This window comes from Orycteropus afer, unplaced genomic scaffold, assembly GCF_000298275.1.
Source record: "Orycteropus afer afer isolate SDZICR_OR568_19922 unplaced genomic scaffold, OryAfe1.0 scaffold00461, whole genome shotgun sequence".
NCBI lineage: Eukaryota > Metazoa > Chordata > Mammalia > Tubulidentata > Orycteropodidae > Orycteropus > Orycteropus afer.
In genome coordinates this window covers 1,352,015-1,369,482 of record NW_006922048.1, presented here as the reverse complement: position 1 = coordinate 1,369,482, position 17,468 = coordinate 1,352,015, and the positions used below count along the sequence as shown (strand labels likewise).

At 53.5% G+C, this 17,468-nt stretch overlaps 1 protein-coding gene across 1 annotated transcript in view; it reads right to left on the bottom strand.

Moving 5' to 3' along the window:
* Positions 1-17,468, bottom strand: part of RFX2 (regulatory factor X2) — a 42,670-nt gene that overhangs the window by 11,839 nt on the left and 13,363 nt on the right. Inside the window, exons 5-10 of the mRNA XM_007954452.1 lie at positions 15,969-16,043; positions 9,669-9,850; positions 7,728-7,847; positions 3,164-3,279; positions 937-1,055; positions 499-611 (exon numbers count right to left, since the gene is read on the bottom strand). Of these exons, the coding sequence (XP_007952643.1) occupies positions 499-611; positions 937-1,055; positions 3,164-3,279; positions 7,728-7,847; positions 9,669-9,850; positions 15,969-16,043 (725 nt within the window). The remainder of the gene's footprint in view (positions 1-498; positions 612-936; positions 1,056-3,163; positions 3,280-7,727; positions 7,848-9,668; positions 9,851-15,968; positions 16,044-17,468) is intronic.

Here is a 17,468-nt window from a genome sequence, read left to right as displayed (position 1 = left end):
AACAACCAAATTCACTGAAGTTGAGTAGGACCCAACTTATGGCGACCCCTCCTTGGGTTTCTGAGGCAGTACCAGTACGGAAGTAGACTGCCCAACCTTCCTTCTGAGGAGTGGCTGGTGGGTTTGAACCGCCAGCCTTCTGGTTAGCAGTCACACGCTCATCACTACAAAACACATTTGAACCTCTGACCTCTCAGTTAGCAGCTGAGCACTTTAACCATGGTGCCACCATGGCTTCTTATATTACATACACCATATTAATATATAACATAATATGTAATAGGCTAATAATAAAAGTATATGCACCCACATCCCATGTAAGGGAGACTTGAGCACAAATTCTTAAACAGTTAATGCATTTGTTTGTTGGTCACCAGCAGGCACACCAGGTGACGGTCTGGAGGCTGGATTCAGGGCCCTTGTGAAACACGGTGGTGGCACACATGGGTTTGCCTAGGGGGTCTGGGCTGGCAGGTGGTGCTGTGGGCGGTGGGTTACCTGGCAGGTATGGAGGAGGGGCTGTCGCCGGAGGTGGCTTTTGAGTTCCAGAAGGAAAACCAGAGCTTCTCAACGAAGTGGAACTGCAGGTTCATGACGACGTCCAGCGTGGCCTGAGGAGAGAGATGGGGGAGCACTGTCCTGGTGTGTCCTCACCATGCACCACGGCTTGCGGTGTGGCCCGGCAGGGTTTTGGAAGTGCACCGAGAGCAGCTCAGGGGCGGGAACGAGGGGAAGGAGTCTAGCCCAGAGAGGACACGCGGCCACTTTCTCGCCAGAGGGAAGAGGCCTGATGGGTGGACCAGGGTCTCCTTTGCTGTGTTGCCTGGAGCACCTGCAGCTGGGGGTTGGGGTCCAGGCAACGGCAGCCAAGCTCCCCGCCCACCCCGAGGAGGCAAGAGATGCAAGTGCAGCCCCCCAGGCGGCAGGGGGCGTCACCTCGCAGTGCCGCCTGTAGGCCAGCTGCAGGGCCTTGACGTCACGTAGTGTAAGGTCTCCTTGCAGTAGCATGCCGCCCAGATCCAGGGCCGGGAACTCTGGGAAGACGTGGGAGACATCTAGGGAGAGGGAACGGAGTGTCAGACACAAGCTCTGGGCAGAGAAAGGGGGCTAGGTCCTGGCCGCAGCTGCCCACACACAGAAGCCAGGCCAGGAGGCCCATCGTCTGGGGATGCCGGTGGGCAGGTGGGCTCGGCGTGTGGCAGCCACCAGGCTCTCCACACAGGGCACTTGATTTGTCAGCTCCAGTATGAAATGGGGACAAGGTTGCCCCTCCCAGGGATGCTAATAGGCTGACACAGATGAAGACGAGTCCTGGGCTTGGGACACGCTGCACACTCCAAGGCCACCATGCTATCGTCAGCAGCACTGAGAGCCACTTGTGGCTGCGAGACAAGGGCCCTGGTGCCCTGGTGATGTCCCGGGAGATGGGCCGCCTCCTCCTCGACCTCTCAGAAGACCCTGCATGGCTTGCTCTGTCTGAGCTCAGAGAATGCGTGGAAACTGTGGAGGCTGGTAAGTTCCTTGGAGTTCATCTGGGCCGTAACACTGAGGACAGAGGGCCCTGTGGAGCAGGCTGTGTGTCACAGTGCTGAACTTCCTGCAGGACAGACAGGGGCACTGACGCCCCCATTTAGCCAGCTGTGTGGCCCCCGGGGACTGGAGTGAGGCTGCCTCAGGTCAGCTGAATGGTGAGAGAGGACTCATTTTGAAGGGGTTCTGAGCACCCGTAAGGAGACCCTGGGGGTGCAAACAGTCAGGTTTACTCAGCTGCTCACCAAAAGATTGGGGGTTTGAGTCCACCCAGGGGTGGCTCAGAAGAAAAGCCTGGCAGTCTATGTCTGAAAACTCAGTCACTTGCCAACCCTACGGACACAGGTCTCCTGTGACGCACGAGGTTGCTCTGAGTTGGAGTCGCCTTGATGGCACCTAGTCTGGTTGAGTGTCCTTCCATGCTCCAGGTAAGCCAGGAGAAAAGCCCAGGTGTGGGGCTGAATTCCCCGCCGCCTCCAGACTGGCTGCCAGGTTTTAAAATATGGTATCTAATAGCCTTTCTGGAAGCCATTTCACTTTACCTGCTTATTTTTCTGACAGTCTTTTTATACGTTAATTTTTGGGGGCGTGTGTGGATTATTGTAGAATCTCAGCAACACCAGACGGCAGGTTTTCTAGAACTTTCTTCTAACTTATACTTCGGGTTATAGATTGATTGTGTCCCCTGAAAATATGTGCTGTAAATACTCACCCCTATACCTGTGGACAGGATCCCACCTGGGAACAGAGCTTTAAGGAGGCCAGTGGAGGGTGTGTCTACACCAATCACTTCTAAGTTATAAACAGAATGGATCAGGCCAAGGAAGCATGGATGGGGTGTGTGTGTGGGAAGATACACGCCATGTGGAGACCAGAGGTCAGCCACAGCACCCAGAAACAGGAGCTGAAAGGACACGAGGCCCTTCCTCCAACTCGGCCCAGGCAGAGTGCTTTCCCCTAGAGCTGGCAGCCTGAATCCAGACGTCTAGCCTCCTGAGGGTGTTTGTTGTTGTGTTGTTATGTGCTGTCGAGTCGGACCCGACTCATAATGATCCCTCCTTGGGTTTCCGAGGTGGTATCACTACGGAAGTAGATTGCCCAACCTTCCTTCCGAGGAGTGGCTGGTGGGTTTGAACCGCCAGCCTTCTGGTTAGCAGTCAAGTGCCTTAGGCACTGCACCACCAGAGCTCCTCCTGGGGGTGTTTAGATGCCATCAAGTCCATTCCGACTCATAGTGACCCCTATAACAGTAGAACTATCCCATAGGGATTCCTAGTCCATCATCTTTCTGGAAGCCTGTGGCCAGGGCTTTTGTGGGGTCGTTGGGTAAATTCAAACTGCTGACCTTTCAGTTACCAGCCAAGTGCTCCTTTCAAGCCTGCTAAATTGTGAGAAAATAAATTTCTGTTTGTTACAACCGCCCACGTATAGTATTTCTGTTCCAGTAAAGCTCTCAGACTGAGACGATCTGATACAAGGAACTGGTTTGGGTCCCATCCCTTCAGACGCTGCCCAGGCTGAAACCCAGGAGCCTCCTGCAGAGCGGCTGGACCTCAGGTTGTCCAGCAGGCCCTGCCCCCTGGGATGGGTGGGGCCACGCTGGGGCGGGGCCACCCTGGGGCAGTGTTCTCACCTATGTACTGCTGGTGGTGCTGGCTCTGGGCCGCCATGGACTGCTCCGGAGTACTGTGTAGGCTGCTGTTGGAGCCACTGTCCCCAAGGCTGTCCGTCTTCTGGGCTGGCCGGTACCTAGGCAGATGTCACTGTGAGCTCCAGCAGCACGGTCTGGGATGAACCTAGGATCCAGGGGACTTGGCAGGATTCCCTTTGGGATTCTGGGTGTGTATGTGGTAAAAACACATACAGGTAGTCCCCGACTTAGGATGAGGCGCCATCCTGATGCCATCGTAAGTAATTTCTAATGTAAATTGAATACTTTTTTTTTTCTTTGAAGTTTTCATTATCATTGCCTTTCATTCTCAGTAGCCTACAGCTCTTCACTTGTCTCTTGGGATTGGCATGGGAATGATGACATCAGCAAATCACATGTGCAACACTGTTTAGTAATGATACTATGTACCAAAAAACCATGATCTGTAGTATAGATCAACTACACTACAACATACAGTTCATAGTAACTCAAATATGTCGTAAGTCAAGGACTACCCGTATAAAAAACATTTGCCATTTTAACCATTTTTAAGTGTACGACCCAGTGGCAGTAATTATGTTCCCATGTAGTGTGACTATCACCACTATTTACATCCAAATGTCACTCATCACCCCAAACAGACTCTGAATCCCTTAACCAACAACTCCCCATCTGCCCTCCCTGGTACCCACTCAGCTACTCTTTCCCTCTGTGCATTGCCCTAGTCCAGGTATTTCACACAAGTGGGGTCACAGTATTTGTCCTTGTGTGTCTGTCTTCTCTCACTTGGCATGATTTCCTGAAGGTCCCTCCATTATGTGGCATGTGTCAGGGCTTCATTTCTCTTCACGGTTGAGTAGGATTCCAGTGTGAGGGGACATTTTGCTTATCCAGTCATCTGTCGATGGACATTTAGGTTGTCTCCACCTTTTGGAAGGAGCTCTGGTGGTGTAGTGGATAAGGGACTTGACCGCTAACCACAAGGTCAGCGGTTCAAACCCACTAGCTGCTCCGTGGACAGAAGACAGGGCCATCTACTTCCATAAAGATTTACAGTCTGGGAAACCCAATGAGGGTTGCTATGACTGGCTACTGGAAATAGTGCTGCTATAAACATTGGGGATCAAAACAAACACATTTCTCTCTTAGATGATCAGTGAACCTCTTTGTGTAGAACCATAAACACCTTTGCTCTATGTCACCTCAAAGGAAATGCTGAGAATTCCATCTTGCCCCAAGCCAGAAAGCAGTGCCCAGACAGTGCGGGCAGAACCCGGGAAAGTTCAGCCAGGAGGGGCCGGAGGCCAGGTGCAGCCTGGGAGGCAGCAGGGCGCTCGGGGGCAGGGCAAGGCCAGCCAGAGCCAGGAGCACTAGCTGGTATGGAAGGTGGGGCCAGGGGACAGTGACGGTGGGAGAAATGCCAGGTCACACAGGTAACTGCCAGCTCAGGAGCATCCAACCCAAACCACCTCACATGGTGGCTTTTCAAACGGGAATGGCATAACCTGTTGCAAGAGCACATGGTGTTGTTGGCAGCTATGGAGTTGGCTCTGGGACTCATGGTGACCACCCCCCCCCCAAAAAAAAACAACCAAATTCACTGAAGTTGAGTAGGACCCAACTCATAGCGACCCCTCCTTGGGTTTCTGAGGCAGTACCAGTACGGAAGTAGACTGCCCAACCTTCCTTCTGAGGAGTGGCTGGTGGGTTTGAACCGCCAGCCTTCTGGTTAGCAGTCACACGCTCATCACTACAAAACACATGCTGCCGGGTCCTGCGCCGGCCCCGTGATCCCGTGACAGGTTGCGGATCTGCCCGCTGTGCTCCCCGGGGTTTGCTCTCACGGGCTGACTGTCAGAAGTCATCAGCAGGCCTTTCTCCCTAGTCTGTCTTGGTCTGGATACTCTGCTGAAACCTGTGCAGCATCCTGGCATCACGCAAGCCGCCAAGATCTCACAGCTGGGGCTGTGCTCGAGTGCACTGGCCAGGAGTCGGAGCCAGGTGTCCCGCAGGGAAGGCGAGAATTCCAGTGGAAGAAACTTCTAACGTCGCAACCTGCCTGGCTTCTGGAGGTGCCTGCAGGGCTGACCTCACAGCCACAGCAAGAAGCTATGTGGTCCATGTCTGTGGAAACCAAGGTACAAGTGGACTACTGGTTCCATTCTTATCCAATGGCTCCTGAAGAACGTTCTGGAGACCTTTCCTGTGCCCTCCGACTCCCGTGATTGACCATATGGTGAGTGGTCCCTGGGGTACTTCACTACAGTACCTCACAGCAGCTACACTTGGTCTGAGTCACACAGACTGACTGAGCGACCTCTCTGTGCAGCATCCGAGGTGCTAGGCATGAAGCAGTCACACGGAGGTGAGTGTGACACGGTTTCTGCCCTCAAAGCGCTCACAACCAGAGCGGTTTAGATAAGAGAGAGAGTCAGAGACAGAGAGAGAGACAGAGAAAGAGAGAGAGACAGAGATGGGGGGCCAGAGCGGGCTGGGTGTGGAGAGGAGTGCCACTACAGCCTGTGGGCCAAATCCGGCCCATCACCTGTGTTTGTAAATAGTTTTACTGGCACACTCATTCATTTCTATCTTGCCTATGGTTGCTTTGTGCTACGATGGCTTAGGTAAGGAGATGCACCAGAGGCTCCTCAGGGCCGCAAAGTCGAAAGCTGACCTCTGACTAAAAAGATAAGTAGCTTCGTCATTGATGGAGAAGAACATTCCAGAAAATGGCCAGGCCTTCCCAGCCACTGGACCAACATGCCAGGAAGCAGCAGAGACTGCAGTATATGAGGTCCCTCTCCTGGCTTGGGTGGCTTTGAGCAGTGTTCTGGGGCCATCACACCAGGCTTATTCCCCCTGTTGTCTCATTGGGTGAAGATGCACTCGCTCTGTGCTGGTGCGTTCTGTGTGTGAGGAGCTCAGCTCTGGTGCCCAGCTGCTTGGTCAAACACTGGCCCAGCTGCTGTTAGGAAGTAGTTCCACGTGATGACGTCTGATGGTCTCAAGGAAAGCAGGTTCACCTCTGTGGTGGTTAAGTTTGTGTGTCAACTTGGCTGGGCCTGGTTGAGTGGCTGGGCAGCTGGATGTAGTATTTCCCATGATGAGACTGGTAATCAACTCCATGCTGGAATCTATTGTGAGCAGCTGAGTAGCTGCTTTGGGTATGTAGTCTGCTTCCTGTATATAAGAAGCAGCTTTGGGAACTGTCTCTAGCTTATGGCATGCTTGGACCCTGCATGTAGCCCGGTCATTGTTCAGCAGCCTGTCATGCTCGGCCACCCTTGGCACTTTCAATGGACTTGAATTAATGGCCTGCCGTGTGGTTTGGTAACATCGGGACTGTGCCTTTTTACTTGTTAACCTTGGGTTTGTCAGCCTCAGCAGCCAGCAGCTGCCTGAGTAAAGACATACCTCTAGCTCCAGTGGGCCGGGAACAGGAAGCAGAGCTGAACCCCAAGGCTGAGGGGCTTTCACCCAGCCCCTAGAGACTGGCACTTTGAACTTGGACTTAAAGCCTCCAAATTGTAAGAATAAACTCCTGTTTATTCAAGCCATCCCATTTGTGGTATATTCCTGTCAGAGTACTAGGTAACCAGAACAAACTCCAAAGTGTGGTGGGCCTTGTCCAATCAGTTGAAGGTCTTAAGAGCAAAAAGGGCATTTCCCTGGGGTGTGTTCAGCCTTCAGACACAAACAGACATTTTGCCAGAATATTCTTACTGTTCCTTCTTCCCATTACCTGATCTAAGGATTTAGGACCTTCCCCTCCCTCAGCCCCCCAGCCCTAATCACACGCACCAATTCCTTGATGTAAATCCTCCTTGTCTTGATACACACACACATACACACACACTTATACGTACGTACATATATACATATACATACATACACCCACACACCCGCTACTATCATGTCGATTCCAACTCACAGCAACGCTTGTTGTGTTTCTAAGGCAGTAAATTTTTATGGAAGTAGATTGCTTCTTTCGGTGGAGTGGCTGGTGGGTTTGAACCGCCAACCTTCTGGTTAGCAGTCAAATGCCTTAGCACTGTGCTATCAGAGCTCTATCACACACACATGCATATACACACATATACACATACCTACATACACATACGTACACCAGCGCAATTGAGTCGACCCTGACTCGTGGTGACCCCAGGTGTGCTGGAGTAGTGCTGTGCTCTGTGGGGTTTTCAGTGGTTGATTTTTTGGAACTAGATTGGCAGGCCCTTCTTTTGAGGCACCTGGGTAGAGTCAAACTGTCCACCTTTCAGTTGCCACTTGTGTGTGTGTGTGTGTGTGTGCACCATCTCTATCTATGCACGTCCATATACACACATGCATACCCACTCTGTCTCCTTCCCTATCACAGCTACCTTGGCAGCTCTACTCTGTCACATGGTCACTATGGGTCGGAACTGACAACATACAACAACAGATACACACAAAGCAAGGCGCTGGAGATGGGAATGGCTGAGCGTCTTTCCCATGACAGCATGGGCGGCCCATCCTCTGCACCCTGCTGTGCAGCCCGGCTCACCTGGGCTTCTGGTGCACGGGCTGCTGGCGCATGGCCATGTACTGCGTGTCCTCCTGCAGCCGGTTCAGCGGCGAGTCTGGCTTCAGGCGGATCCCGTAGTAATGGTACTTGGAGTTGCCCCTGGAAGTCAACATCCAAGGTCAGCTGTCTGTGCCCTTCACAGCAAGCTGGGCCTTTGCTTGGGGCGCTCAGTGAAATGGCTGGGAGCTGTTTCCCAGCCAGACAGGTGAGGAAATCCTGCACCCAACATGCCCCTGTGGTGAGGCCTCTCTTGCATTTTAGTCTGATAAAGGCTCCTTGGAAGGAAGGTTGGGCAATCCTACTTCCATAGTGATACTGCCTCGGAAACCCAAGGAGGGGTCGCTATGAGTCGGGGCCGACTCGACGGCAAACAACAACAACAACAACAACAACAACAACAACAACAACAACAACAAAGGCTCTGAGGAGTCCTGCAGTGAGGAAACCTGTTCCATTGTGTTTCACCCCAAAAACCCTGTTGATGGATTCCGACTCCTGGACTTCGTGAGCGTCAGAGTGGATCTGTGCTCCACGGATGCTCAGTGGCTGTTTATTGGGAGGCAGGTCACCAGGCCTCACTTCTGAGGTGTCTCTGGGTGGACTCAGAGCTCTCACCTCTGGTTTGCAGGAGAGCATGGTAACTGTTGCATCACCCAGGGACTCAGTTCATCAGAAACTGCTTTGAAAAAACTCGCTATTGTGAAGAAAACCAAAGTCATTTGGAAACAATTAGTCCACGAGGACCTCAGCCTTCACAACCCTGAGATCAGAAGAATTAGATGGTGCCCAGCTGCCAGTGCCAACCACTTGGAAAGGGATCAAAATTGGAGATCTTGGATAGAGTGGGAAGAAAAATGTGGAACAAAATTCAAAGACACAAAAATGACCAGAATTCCTGGTCAGATGGAGACTGGTGCAACCCCTAAGCCCTGGGTTGTCGTTCAGGTCTGGAACTAGACTCACTTCCATGGATTGGCTCTCAGCCAAATGGTAGGAAGGACTGCAAGCAGAACACGCATCCCAGGGAGAGGCACCCCTAGATCAATCGACCATGAGACATCAGGGGGCAGCACTCACACAGAGGGAAAGCTGGACAGACAGGAGTGCACAGATAAGAAGGGCACAGGGAGGGGTGGTCACAGGGAGGGAGGGGAGGGGAGCCCTTTATGGTTGGGGATTGTAATCGGGGCCGTGACACCAAATGTGCATGAGCTGTTGTGTGTAGAATTAATGTGCTCAAATCAATCAATAAAAAATTTTAAAAAAACAAAACCAAACCTCGCTATTATGGAAAATTTCAAATGAAGAGAGACCTGAGTTGCAGCCCCATGTCCCACCACCAGCCTGTAAAGGAGATAGCAGACAGGGCCTCCCCAAGACCCCATTCTGGAAACCCAAACCCATTGCTGTTTAGTCAATTGTGGCTCATGGCGACCCCGTGTGTGACAGAGTGGAACTGTGCTCCATCGGGTGTTCTGAGCTGTCACCTTTGTGGACACACATCCCCAGGCCTTTCCTCGGCGGCACCACTGGGTGGGTTCAAACTCCAGCCTCTAGGTTAGCTGTTGCTGTTGGTGTTGCCATCACGTCAGCCCGACTCTCGGAGACCCATGCATGCAGAGTGCACCTGAGCCCTCTGGGGCTTCCGAGGCTCCCATCTTTGGAAGCAGGCTGCCTGGCCTTTCTTCTGAGGTGCATCCAGGTGGCTGTGAAGTGCCCCCCTTTTGGCCAGCTGTCGAGCTTAAAGCATTTGCGACTAAGGCATGGTTAACTTGGGGCGTCTCCAGGCTTACCCAGAGTCTAGGGTGGGCTGGACACCTCATCAGAAGGAAGGAGCCCCACGGTTTCCCCAGAGCTCAATCTCTGCTTGAAGGAGGCGGGGAGCCAGGGCACAGCCCCGCACTCCCCTCCGCCACCCACCTGGTTCCCAGGCGCCGCGTCCTCAGGCCCATGAACACGGAGCGGATGAGCTTCCCGAAGGAGGCAGCGTTCACGGGGTCCAGCTTGTGCTCCTGGCAGTGGCGCAGGTAGTGGCTGTACAGGGAGCTTCTGGGCAGGCTCACGCCCTCGGCGGTTTCGTAGTTGTCCAGCAGCCACTGGAGCTGGGTGGGAGAGAGGGCCGTGCCTGTCAGAGCTGCGCCAGGGCTGGTGTGGCTGACACAGGCCCCTTCCCAGGGTGGCAGCGTCGCCCCACTACCACAGGGCCCGGAAGCTCACTTGGACTGTCGTGGATTTGCGTTCAGGTTGCTTCTAAGCATTTTAATTAATGGCCTACCTTAACTCATTCATTGAGTCTCTCATTTTTCAGTCTTCGGGTCCTTTGGCTTACTCTATAAAAATCCTCATGTGACCGTGACCTGTTATTGGTTCTTTCTTCATAATCATTTAAACATCCCCTACCCCCATGCTCTGGAGGTCTAGTTGATAAGACATATGGCTGCTAAAGTGAGCGGTTCAAACCCACCACCCATCTCTGCGGAAGGAAGATGGAGCGATCTACTTCTGTAAAGATTTACCGCCTCAGAAACCCGGTCAGGGTCACCATGAGTCGGAATTGACTCGATGGCAGTGAGTTTGGTGTTTTGGCTTTGGTCCCGTGCCATGCATGGTTTAAACACCAAATACAGCACCAACTATGTCCCCAAGCTTGCTGCCCTGGTTGCTGGCTGCTGTTGCATCGGTTCTGACTCCTGGTGACCCCACGCGTGCAGAGTACAACTGGGCTCCACAGGGCTTCCAGGCTGGGACCTTCTGGGAGCAGATCGCCAAGGTGCCTCTGGGTGGGCTCAAACCGCCAACCTTTCCGCCAGCAGTCAAATGCTTAACTGTTCCTGCCACCCAGGGACCCACCTAAACTTCAGGAAATGGAAGGAAGTTCTCAGGCCAAGAAAAGGCTGATGAAAGAAAACTCCTGGGAGCCTTCAGCCTGCTCTGTGCAGGAACAAAACCCAGCTGCTGTTGGGCTGCCGCCGACCCCTGGCGCCTCCGTGTGTGTCGGAGCAGAACTGGGCCCTGTAGGGTTCAGTGGCTGATTTTGCCAGGAGGTCACCAGGCCTTTCTTCTGTGGTGCCTCAGGGCAGACTCCAACCTCCAACCTCTTGGTGAGCGGCTGAGTGCATTAACCATTTGCGCCAGGGACCAGAACCTTAATTTTGAAGTCAGTAAATCATTCAGTCGCTGGTGGTTCTGCCTTCTTCCCCCTCGGACCCTTAGAGATATTTCTCCTCCCTGCCCCTCACTTGGTCACTCTAAACAAACCTGGAGGTCTCCCTTGCCTCCCTTCATCTGGGATGGCGAGGGACTAGCGGAGTAGGGACGTCTGGGAGGAGAACATGAGTTAATGAGGTCAAACGGAGTCATGTGGCCCTAAGTCTGACCTCTTCTGCACGGTATCTTATAAAAAGGACCAACAGCCACAGAGACACACACACAGGGGCAAGAGACCATGTGAGGAACGATCTACAAGCCAAGGACCGTCAACAACGCCTGGAGCTACCGTCAGCTTCCCAAACCGTGAGACAACACATTTCTGTTCTCTCCAGCCACCCACGTGTGGTCTTTCTGTGGCAGCAGCCCAAGCAGACAGCGCCTGAGTCCTGATTCTAGGTGGCAGACCGGAAGGAGCACTGGACTAGGAGTCCTGAGCGATGGGTTCTGGACTGCCTGTTCCTCCACCCACTCGCCGGGGCCTTGGGTGTGCAGTAAGCCGGCTCAGGAGGTAAAAGAAAGGTTTGGAAGAGATGATGTTTTGCATCACCCCCTGAACTATTTCAAGTAAAAGTGGAAGTCTCTGGGTAACTGTGGTGACCTCAGAAGGCTACACGGTTATCTGAACTAGAAGTTCTTCCCGCTGAACTGGAAGGAAACCGACAGCACCCCCGGCAGGTGCCATAGAGTCATCTCTGACTCCTGGCAGCCCGGCATGTGGCAGGTGGAACTGCTGCAGGATTGTCCCAGGCTGTGTTTTGGGGAGCAGGTCGCCAGGTAGGGTCTCAGGGTCCAGGCGTGGGCCCCAGGCTGCCTAGCCCCCTGTACGTGACATCGGCTCCTGACTGGCTTGTGGAGAGTTAGATCCTGGCTGTATCATGTTCTAGTGGCTGAGCAGCCTGGTGGAGCCCCACATCTGCTCTGCGTCAATGCGATCGTACTTCAAGCACCCAGCTTTCTGTCTCTTCATCACTCATTTTACCGAGAGCCGACTGTAGGTTGGGCCCTGCTCTAGGTGCTGGGGATGTGACCATGAGGAGCAAGACAAACTAGAATCCCTGTCCTTGTGACGCTTCTGTTCCTGGTGGGGAGAGACCCACCCCAAATAAGGGAGATGTACGGAGTGAGAGGTGGCATGAAGTGCTCTGAGGAAACTAACGCGGGGAAGGGGATGGGACTTCAGCATGGAGGTGGCTGAAGGGAGAATGGTGATTTTCAATCAGGGGGTCACAGATGGCTCACTGAGCAGGTGCTGAGTGGGGAAAGACCTGAAAGAGGTGAGGATATCTGTGGGAAGAGTGCCCCAGGCAGAGGGCATAACCTGTGCAAAGCCCTGGGGCAGGACTGGGCCTCGTGAGTTGGAGGAACAGCCAGAAGGAGTGGAGTGAGGGAGGAGTGAGGAGGGAAGGGCAGGGAGGAAACGGAAATTGACTGTGCAAGGGAAGTCAGGAGGGCTTTCTGGAGGAGGTGACATTTGAGCAGCACTTGGAGGATGAAGAGGAGCCAGCCATGAGGAGACCTGGGGGAAAAGCATTCCAGGCAGAGGGCACAGCCTGTGCAAAGGCCCTGAGGCAGGACTGGCCCTGGGGAGCTAAAGGAACAGTGAGGAGGCCTGAAGCGGAGAGTGAAGGGGAGAGAGGAGGAGAGGGAGGCAGAGGGGATGAGGCAGGTCGTCCAGGGGCCCGTAGGCTGTTTTGAAGACCCTGGCTTCTACTTGGAGTGAGTGGGCAAATCCTAAGCAGAGACAGGCTATGATGTGATTTGCTGTCACAGGCCGCCCTCTGGCGGCCACCCTGAGAAGAGGCCACTAGTTGGCCCTAGTGGAGGCTGAGGGCAGGAGATGTGATAACCTGCAGCAGACGGTGGTGCTAGAGGGTGGAGGTGGTGGGAACGGGTGTGATTCTGGACACATCTTCGAGGTCACGTCAGAGAGCATTTGTGGATGGACTGGAGGGGCCCGGGGGAGTAAGAGGGGCAGAAGGGGTTCAGGGTTTGAGCAGCAAGAAGGATGGAGCTGCTGGGACTGGGGGGGAAGATGGCGGGGGGAGGGTCCCAGAGTGGGTGAAGGTCAACAAGAGCTCAGCACTGGACTTGTGGCATTGGACTGGCAGGTGGATAAACACCTCATGGGGCAGGAGATCTGGGCCGGGAGCCAATGGGAGCCAGTGGGAAGAGGATCTGGGGGCAGGGAGGACCCCGACTGCAGAGTGGCAACCTTGGGGGAGCCCTGGTGAGAAGCATCCGATACTTCCAGGGCTCAGGGCCCCCTCTGCTCTAGGTGGGGACCTTGGCCTAAGCTTTCTAGCACGGAGGCTGAGCCCTGGGAGAGACTATGACAATGACTCGATGGCTGGGGTTATGTTCCACCCCCAACAAAAACTTATTCTCCTCCTTCCTCTAGAAACTCTACCCCCATTGTCATTCTCCCAAGTCGAAACCCCTTGAGGTCCCCTCCTCGTGGGGGTCCCCACACCTGGTGACTTAGGCAGGCGAGGGAAGTTCTTTCAACAACAGGCAGCTCCCGAGACCTGCACCCTTGCTGGTCTGGGCCCAGCTTCAGGGCCAGCAGTACTTGGAATCTCCTGGGTGACCCCAGTGTCTGTCCACTGGGTCTGGAAAGTTCTGTCTGGTCCTCCTGGCTCTGAACTCTGGGGATCCCTCCCATCCTAAGAGAGTGCATCCAAAAGGAGACAGCCAACCACAGAACACACACACACCACTGTCCTGCCATCCCCTCCCCGGTGGGTCTGCTGTGCACACTGAGTTTCACCTGCGTGTGTTTCTGCCCTCAAATTCTGAGCCACCTGGGGACATTGCTGCATCTTGTCCTTTCACTCCTGACAAGCTGGACCCTGGGTCCAGCACATGGTCCCTGGGACCCTGAGAGGGAGGTCTGGGGGACACTGGGCACACGGGCTGCAGGACACAGCCCTGCTGCACTGCCCTGTCCTGGGTTCCTGTGGCATGGCAGAGAATGTTCTGGACATGCCCTCAGGGGACAGGGACGACCACATCTGCTGCCTTTATTTTCCTGGGGGTAAGCCAGACACCCCCCCGCCCCCCACCGACTTCCAGAATTCTGTTGCTCATCAGTACAGTGATCTCGGCCTCGGGCAGCCGATGACAACGCTCACAGGTGGGTGGGGCCATGCAGAGGGCGAGCCTGGCCAGCACGGCCCCGGCCAGCATCGGGTGGATGCAGCATCGCGCCCACCAGCCGGATCACACTCTGTAACTGCCCTGTCCTCTTCCTGCTCCGCATGGGCCAAGACAAGACCAGGGCCTATCCCCCACTGTGTGTGGCTGACTATTTGCAAAACAGCTTAGGTCTATTCGCTTCAAAAACAAACTCACTGCCATCAGTCCTGACTTGTGGCTGTCCCAGGTGTGTCAGAGCAGAACTGGGCACCACAGGGTTTTCAGTGGCTGGTTTTTTCAGATGGAGATTGCCAGGCCTTGCTTCCATGGCACCACTGGGTGAGTTCGAACTGCCAACTTTTAGATTCATAGCTGAGAGCAAACCATCTGCATGCCTGGGGTCCCTTCTAAATCTTCAAACACTAATCCTACTACTTATCGCAACTACTGATGGGAGAAGACAACTCAACAACAAATCCTGGGAGGGAACAAGAATGAGAGGTGTTTCTGCTGGAAAAGTGAACATAGGATGGAAACTGGCAGGAAGCACCTAGGGGAAGCCTGGCTTCCAATACACAGTGTTAGGGAGCTGGGTGCAAGGCTTCCGTGGAGAAGAGTGGCCTGGGACTTCCTGTAGACACTTTAAATTTTCTGTGGGGGGCACAGGACCACCTGTGGTCTGTACCCCACCTTCTGCCTTCCTCAGGGGGTCTCCAAACCCACAGAGTAGAACTGCCTCACAGGGATTCCAAGGCTGTCAGTCTCTATGGAAGCAGACTGCTTCATCTTTTTCTGGTGGAGTGGCTGGTGGGTTTGAACCACTGCACCACCAGGGGTCCTTGGGGTGTCCCCAGTGCTGACAAGGGGGTACCCCCCTGCACGCTGTCTGTCACAGTGGCCATGTTGGTTGGCTTTTGAGTTGCAGGTCCTTATTTCCAGAGTGCACTGAGTTTCAGGGCAGGGGACCACCCCGCAAGGGTACCTCTGAGATGATACCGCCCTGGCGGCCCCATCCCCTCTAGCCTGTGGGGTGAGCACTGAGCAGGGCTGTTTTCTGCTTCAAGACAGGTGGCCTGAGGCTGTGGCTTCTCTTAGTGACCAGCCCACTGAGGCAGGAGAGCAGGGTGACATCAGGGTGACGAACAAGCCCGCCCTTCCTGCACAGCCGACTGTGCCCGTGCCCACCCTCTGACCTCTCAGAGAGTTCCCGGCTTTCCCTAGACGGGCTTCTGGGCCTGGAATCACGGTCTGTCTAGCAACCTCTCGCTTTGAAGTTGGGTTCACACAAAGTGCTGACTGGGTCTCAAGTTTGTGCCCAACTAAAGAGGGTTTCCTTTTCGCTGATGTTTTAGTTCTCAAGAGAACATCAAATCCCAATATTAAGGGCCAGAAGGCGACAAGCAGCAGACCACTCTGCCTTCCATGGCCTGGCCTGTTTCCAAAATGCCCAACAACTTCCCAGATATGTGCGAAGCCAGCGCTCGGGAGAGACGGGGGCGGGAGGGGTGCCAGGAGACACAGCTTCCTCTGCTTACTTGTCCACAGAAACAAAGACTCTGCCAGCCTCCTCTGGTACCACCCTGCCCTGACGCTGCCTCGAGGCAAGGAACTTTACAAGCAACTCGCGCGAGACAAACGGTCCGGATTCTCTCACGAGGCGAGGGAAGGAGAAAAACCTCCCACAGCTCAGGTTAGTAGGAATGGGCCACTTTCTGCTTCTGGTCAAATCACCGTTTCTTTCCAAGAGCTGACTGCAGGACAACTAGCTAAAGGCATCTCTGTGGTGGCCCAAGTCTCATGTCACCCGTTTATAAGAAGACGTCTAAGAAGGTTGCAAGCGTGGCAGGGCAGACGGAGAGGCAGGCGCGCACTTACATGGCTGTTGAGTAAACCGCTTTTGTGTGAGGTAATGCCTTCACTTTTGTGGAGGTTTCCAATCGCCATTTCAAGCTACAGAAAACGTGTGCAGAAAACAAAACAAAACGGAAGAAAAGAAAAAACAAAAACAAAAACAGGAAATCAGATGGTTAGCATCAGCCAGGATTTGTTTTTATTAATATCCAAATCACGATTAAAGCGCCTACAAGATACAAACGAGCCGGGACAGGAGGCACAGCCACTGCGGTGTCAGCTGCGACAGGGTATTACTTCTTCACATGCAAACTCTCCCAGGAGCCCACCGCCTGAGCGCAGCACCATGCGACCACGTCGCAAATGCTTGCAATTTAACCTGACAGCACGCCTGTAAGTGCGCATGCACAGCACCTCAACACCGAGTTGCTTCATAACCTTAAGCATAAGCCGTCAGCAGAGCAATCAGCACTACACCCTTGTTGTCGGTTGAACTGTGTCCCCTAAAGAAATGTATGAAGTCCATCTTCACACATTTCTTGTGCCTGCACCTGTGGCCTTGTTTGGAAATAGGGCCTGCCTTTGAAGATGTTACCAGCTAAGCAGGGTGGGTCCTGGCCCTAGCTTTCTGAACAGAGTCTTACAAAGGGCAGAAAAGACAAGGAGACAGTCAAACATGGGGCAGACAGCATGTGAGGCTCGGTCTATAAGGCAATGAACACCAAGGAACGTCCAGGCTACAGAAGCTGAGTCAAGGAAGGGTGTCCCTAGAGCTGACAGAGAGAGGGCACAGCCTCGCAGGTACCCTAAATTCAGACCTCTAGACTTTACTTTCTGTTCTTTAAAGCCACCTGCTTTGTGGAGCACCTGCCCCTCACTCATCGACTATCTCGTTAGCTGACCTTCTGCATTTATGACAATAGTAACAAGTCCATCCAACTATTTTGCACATTAACGATGTATGTTTGGCAGTAACAAATGCCAAGGTGCAAGACGAGAGGAATGTTGGCTGTGATGGTTATGGTTATGGTTATGGTTATGTGTCATCTTGTCGGGCCATGATTCTAGTGGTTTGGCAGTTACATAATGATGTGATTTGGCAGTTATGCCATGCTGTGGTCATCTTCCATTTTCACATAATGTCCATTTTCCCACAATGACCTGGTCTTTGGAACCTAACCATGATGATAAGCAAGGAGTGGGTGTATTCTGTTATGGCAGCCGTAGGCAGCTAAGATATACCCCTGGACTGGTTATCTGTTGCTAGGGAGAATCACATGGCTGACACCAAGTACAGTCCAAACCAAAAACCAAACCTATTGCTGTCAAGTCAATTCCAACTCATGGCAACCCCACGTGTGCTGAAAGGAAATGTGGTCCATAGGGTTTGTGGCAGTACATTGAGATGCCCCTGTGGGGATCTGAACCACCAACCTTATGGTTAGTAGCTGAGTGCTCAACCATTTGTCTAAGGACAATGAGCTGGCAGTTACTTCCCAGCCAGCCCAGCCCATCTGCAAAGCC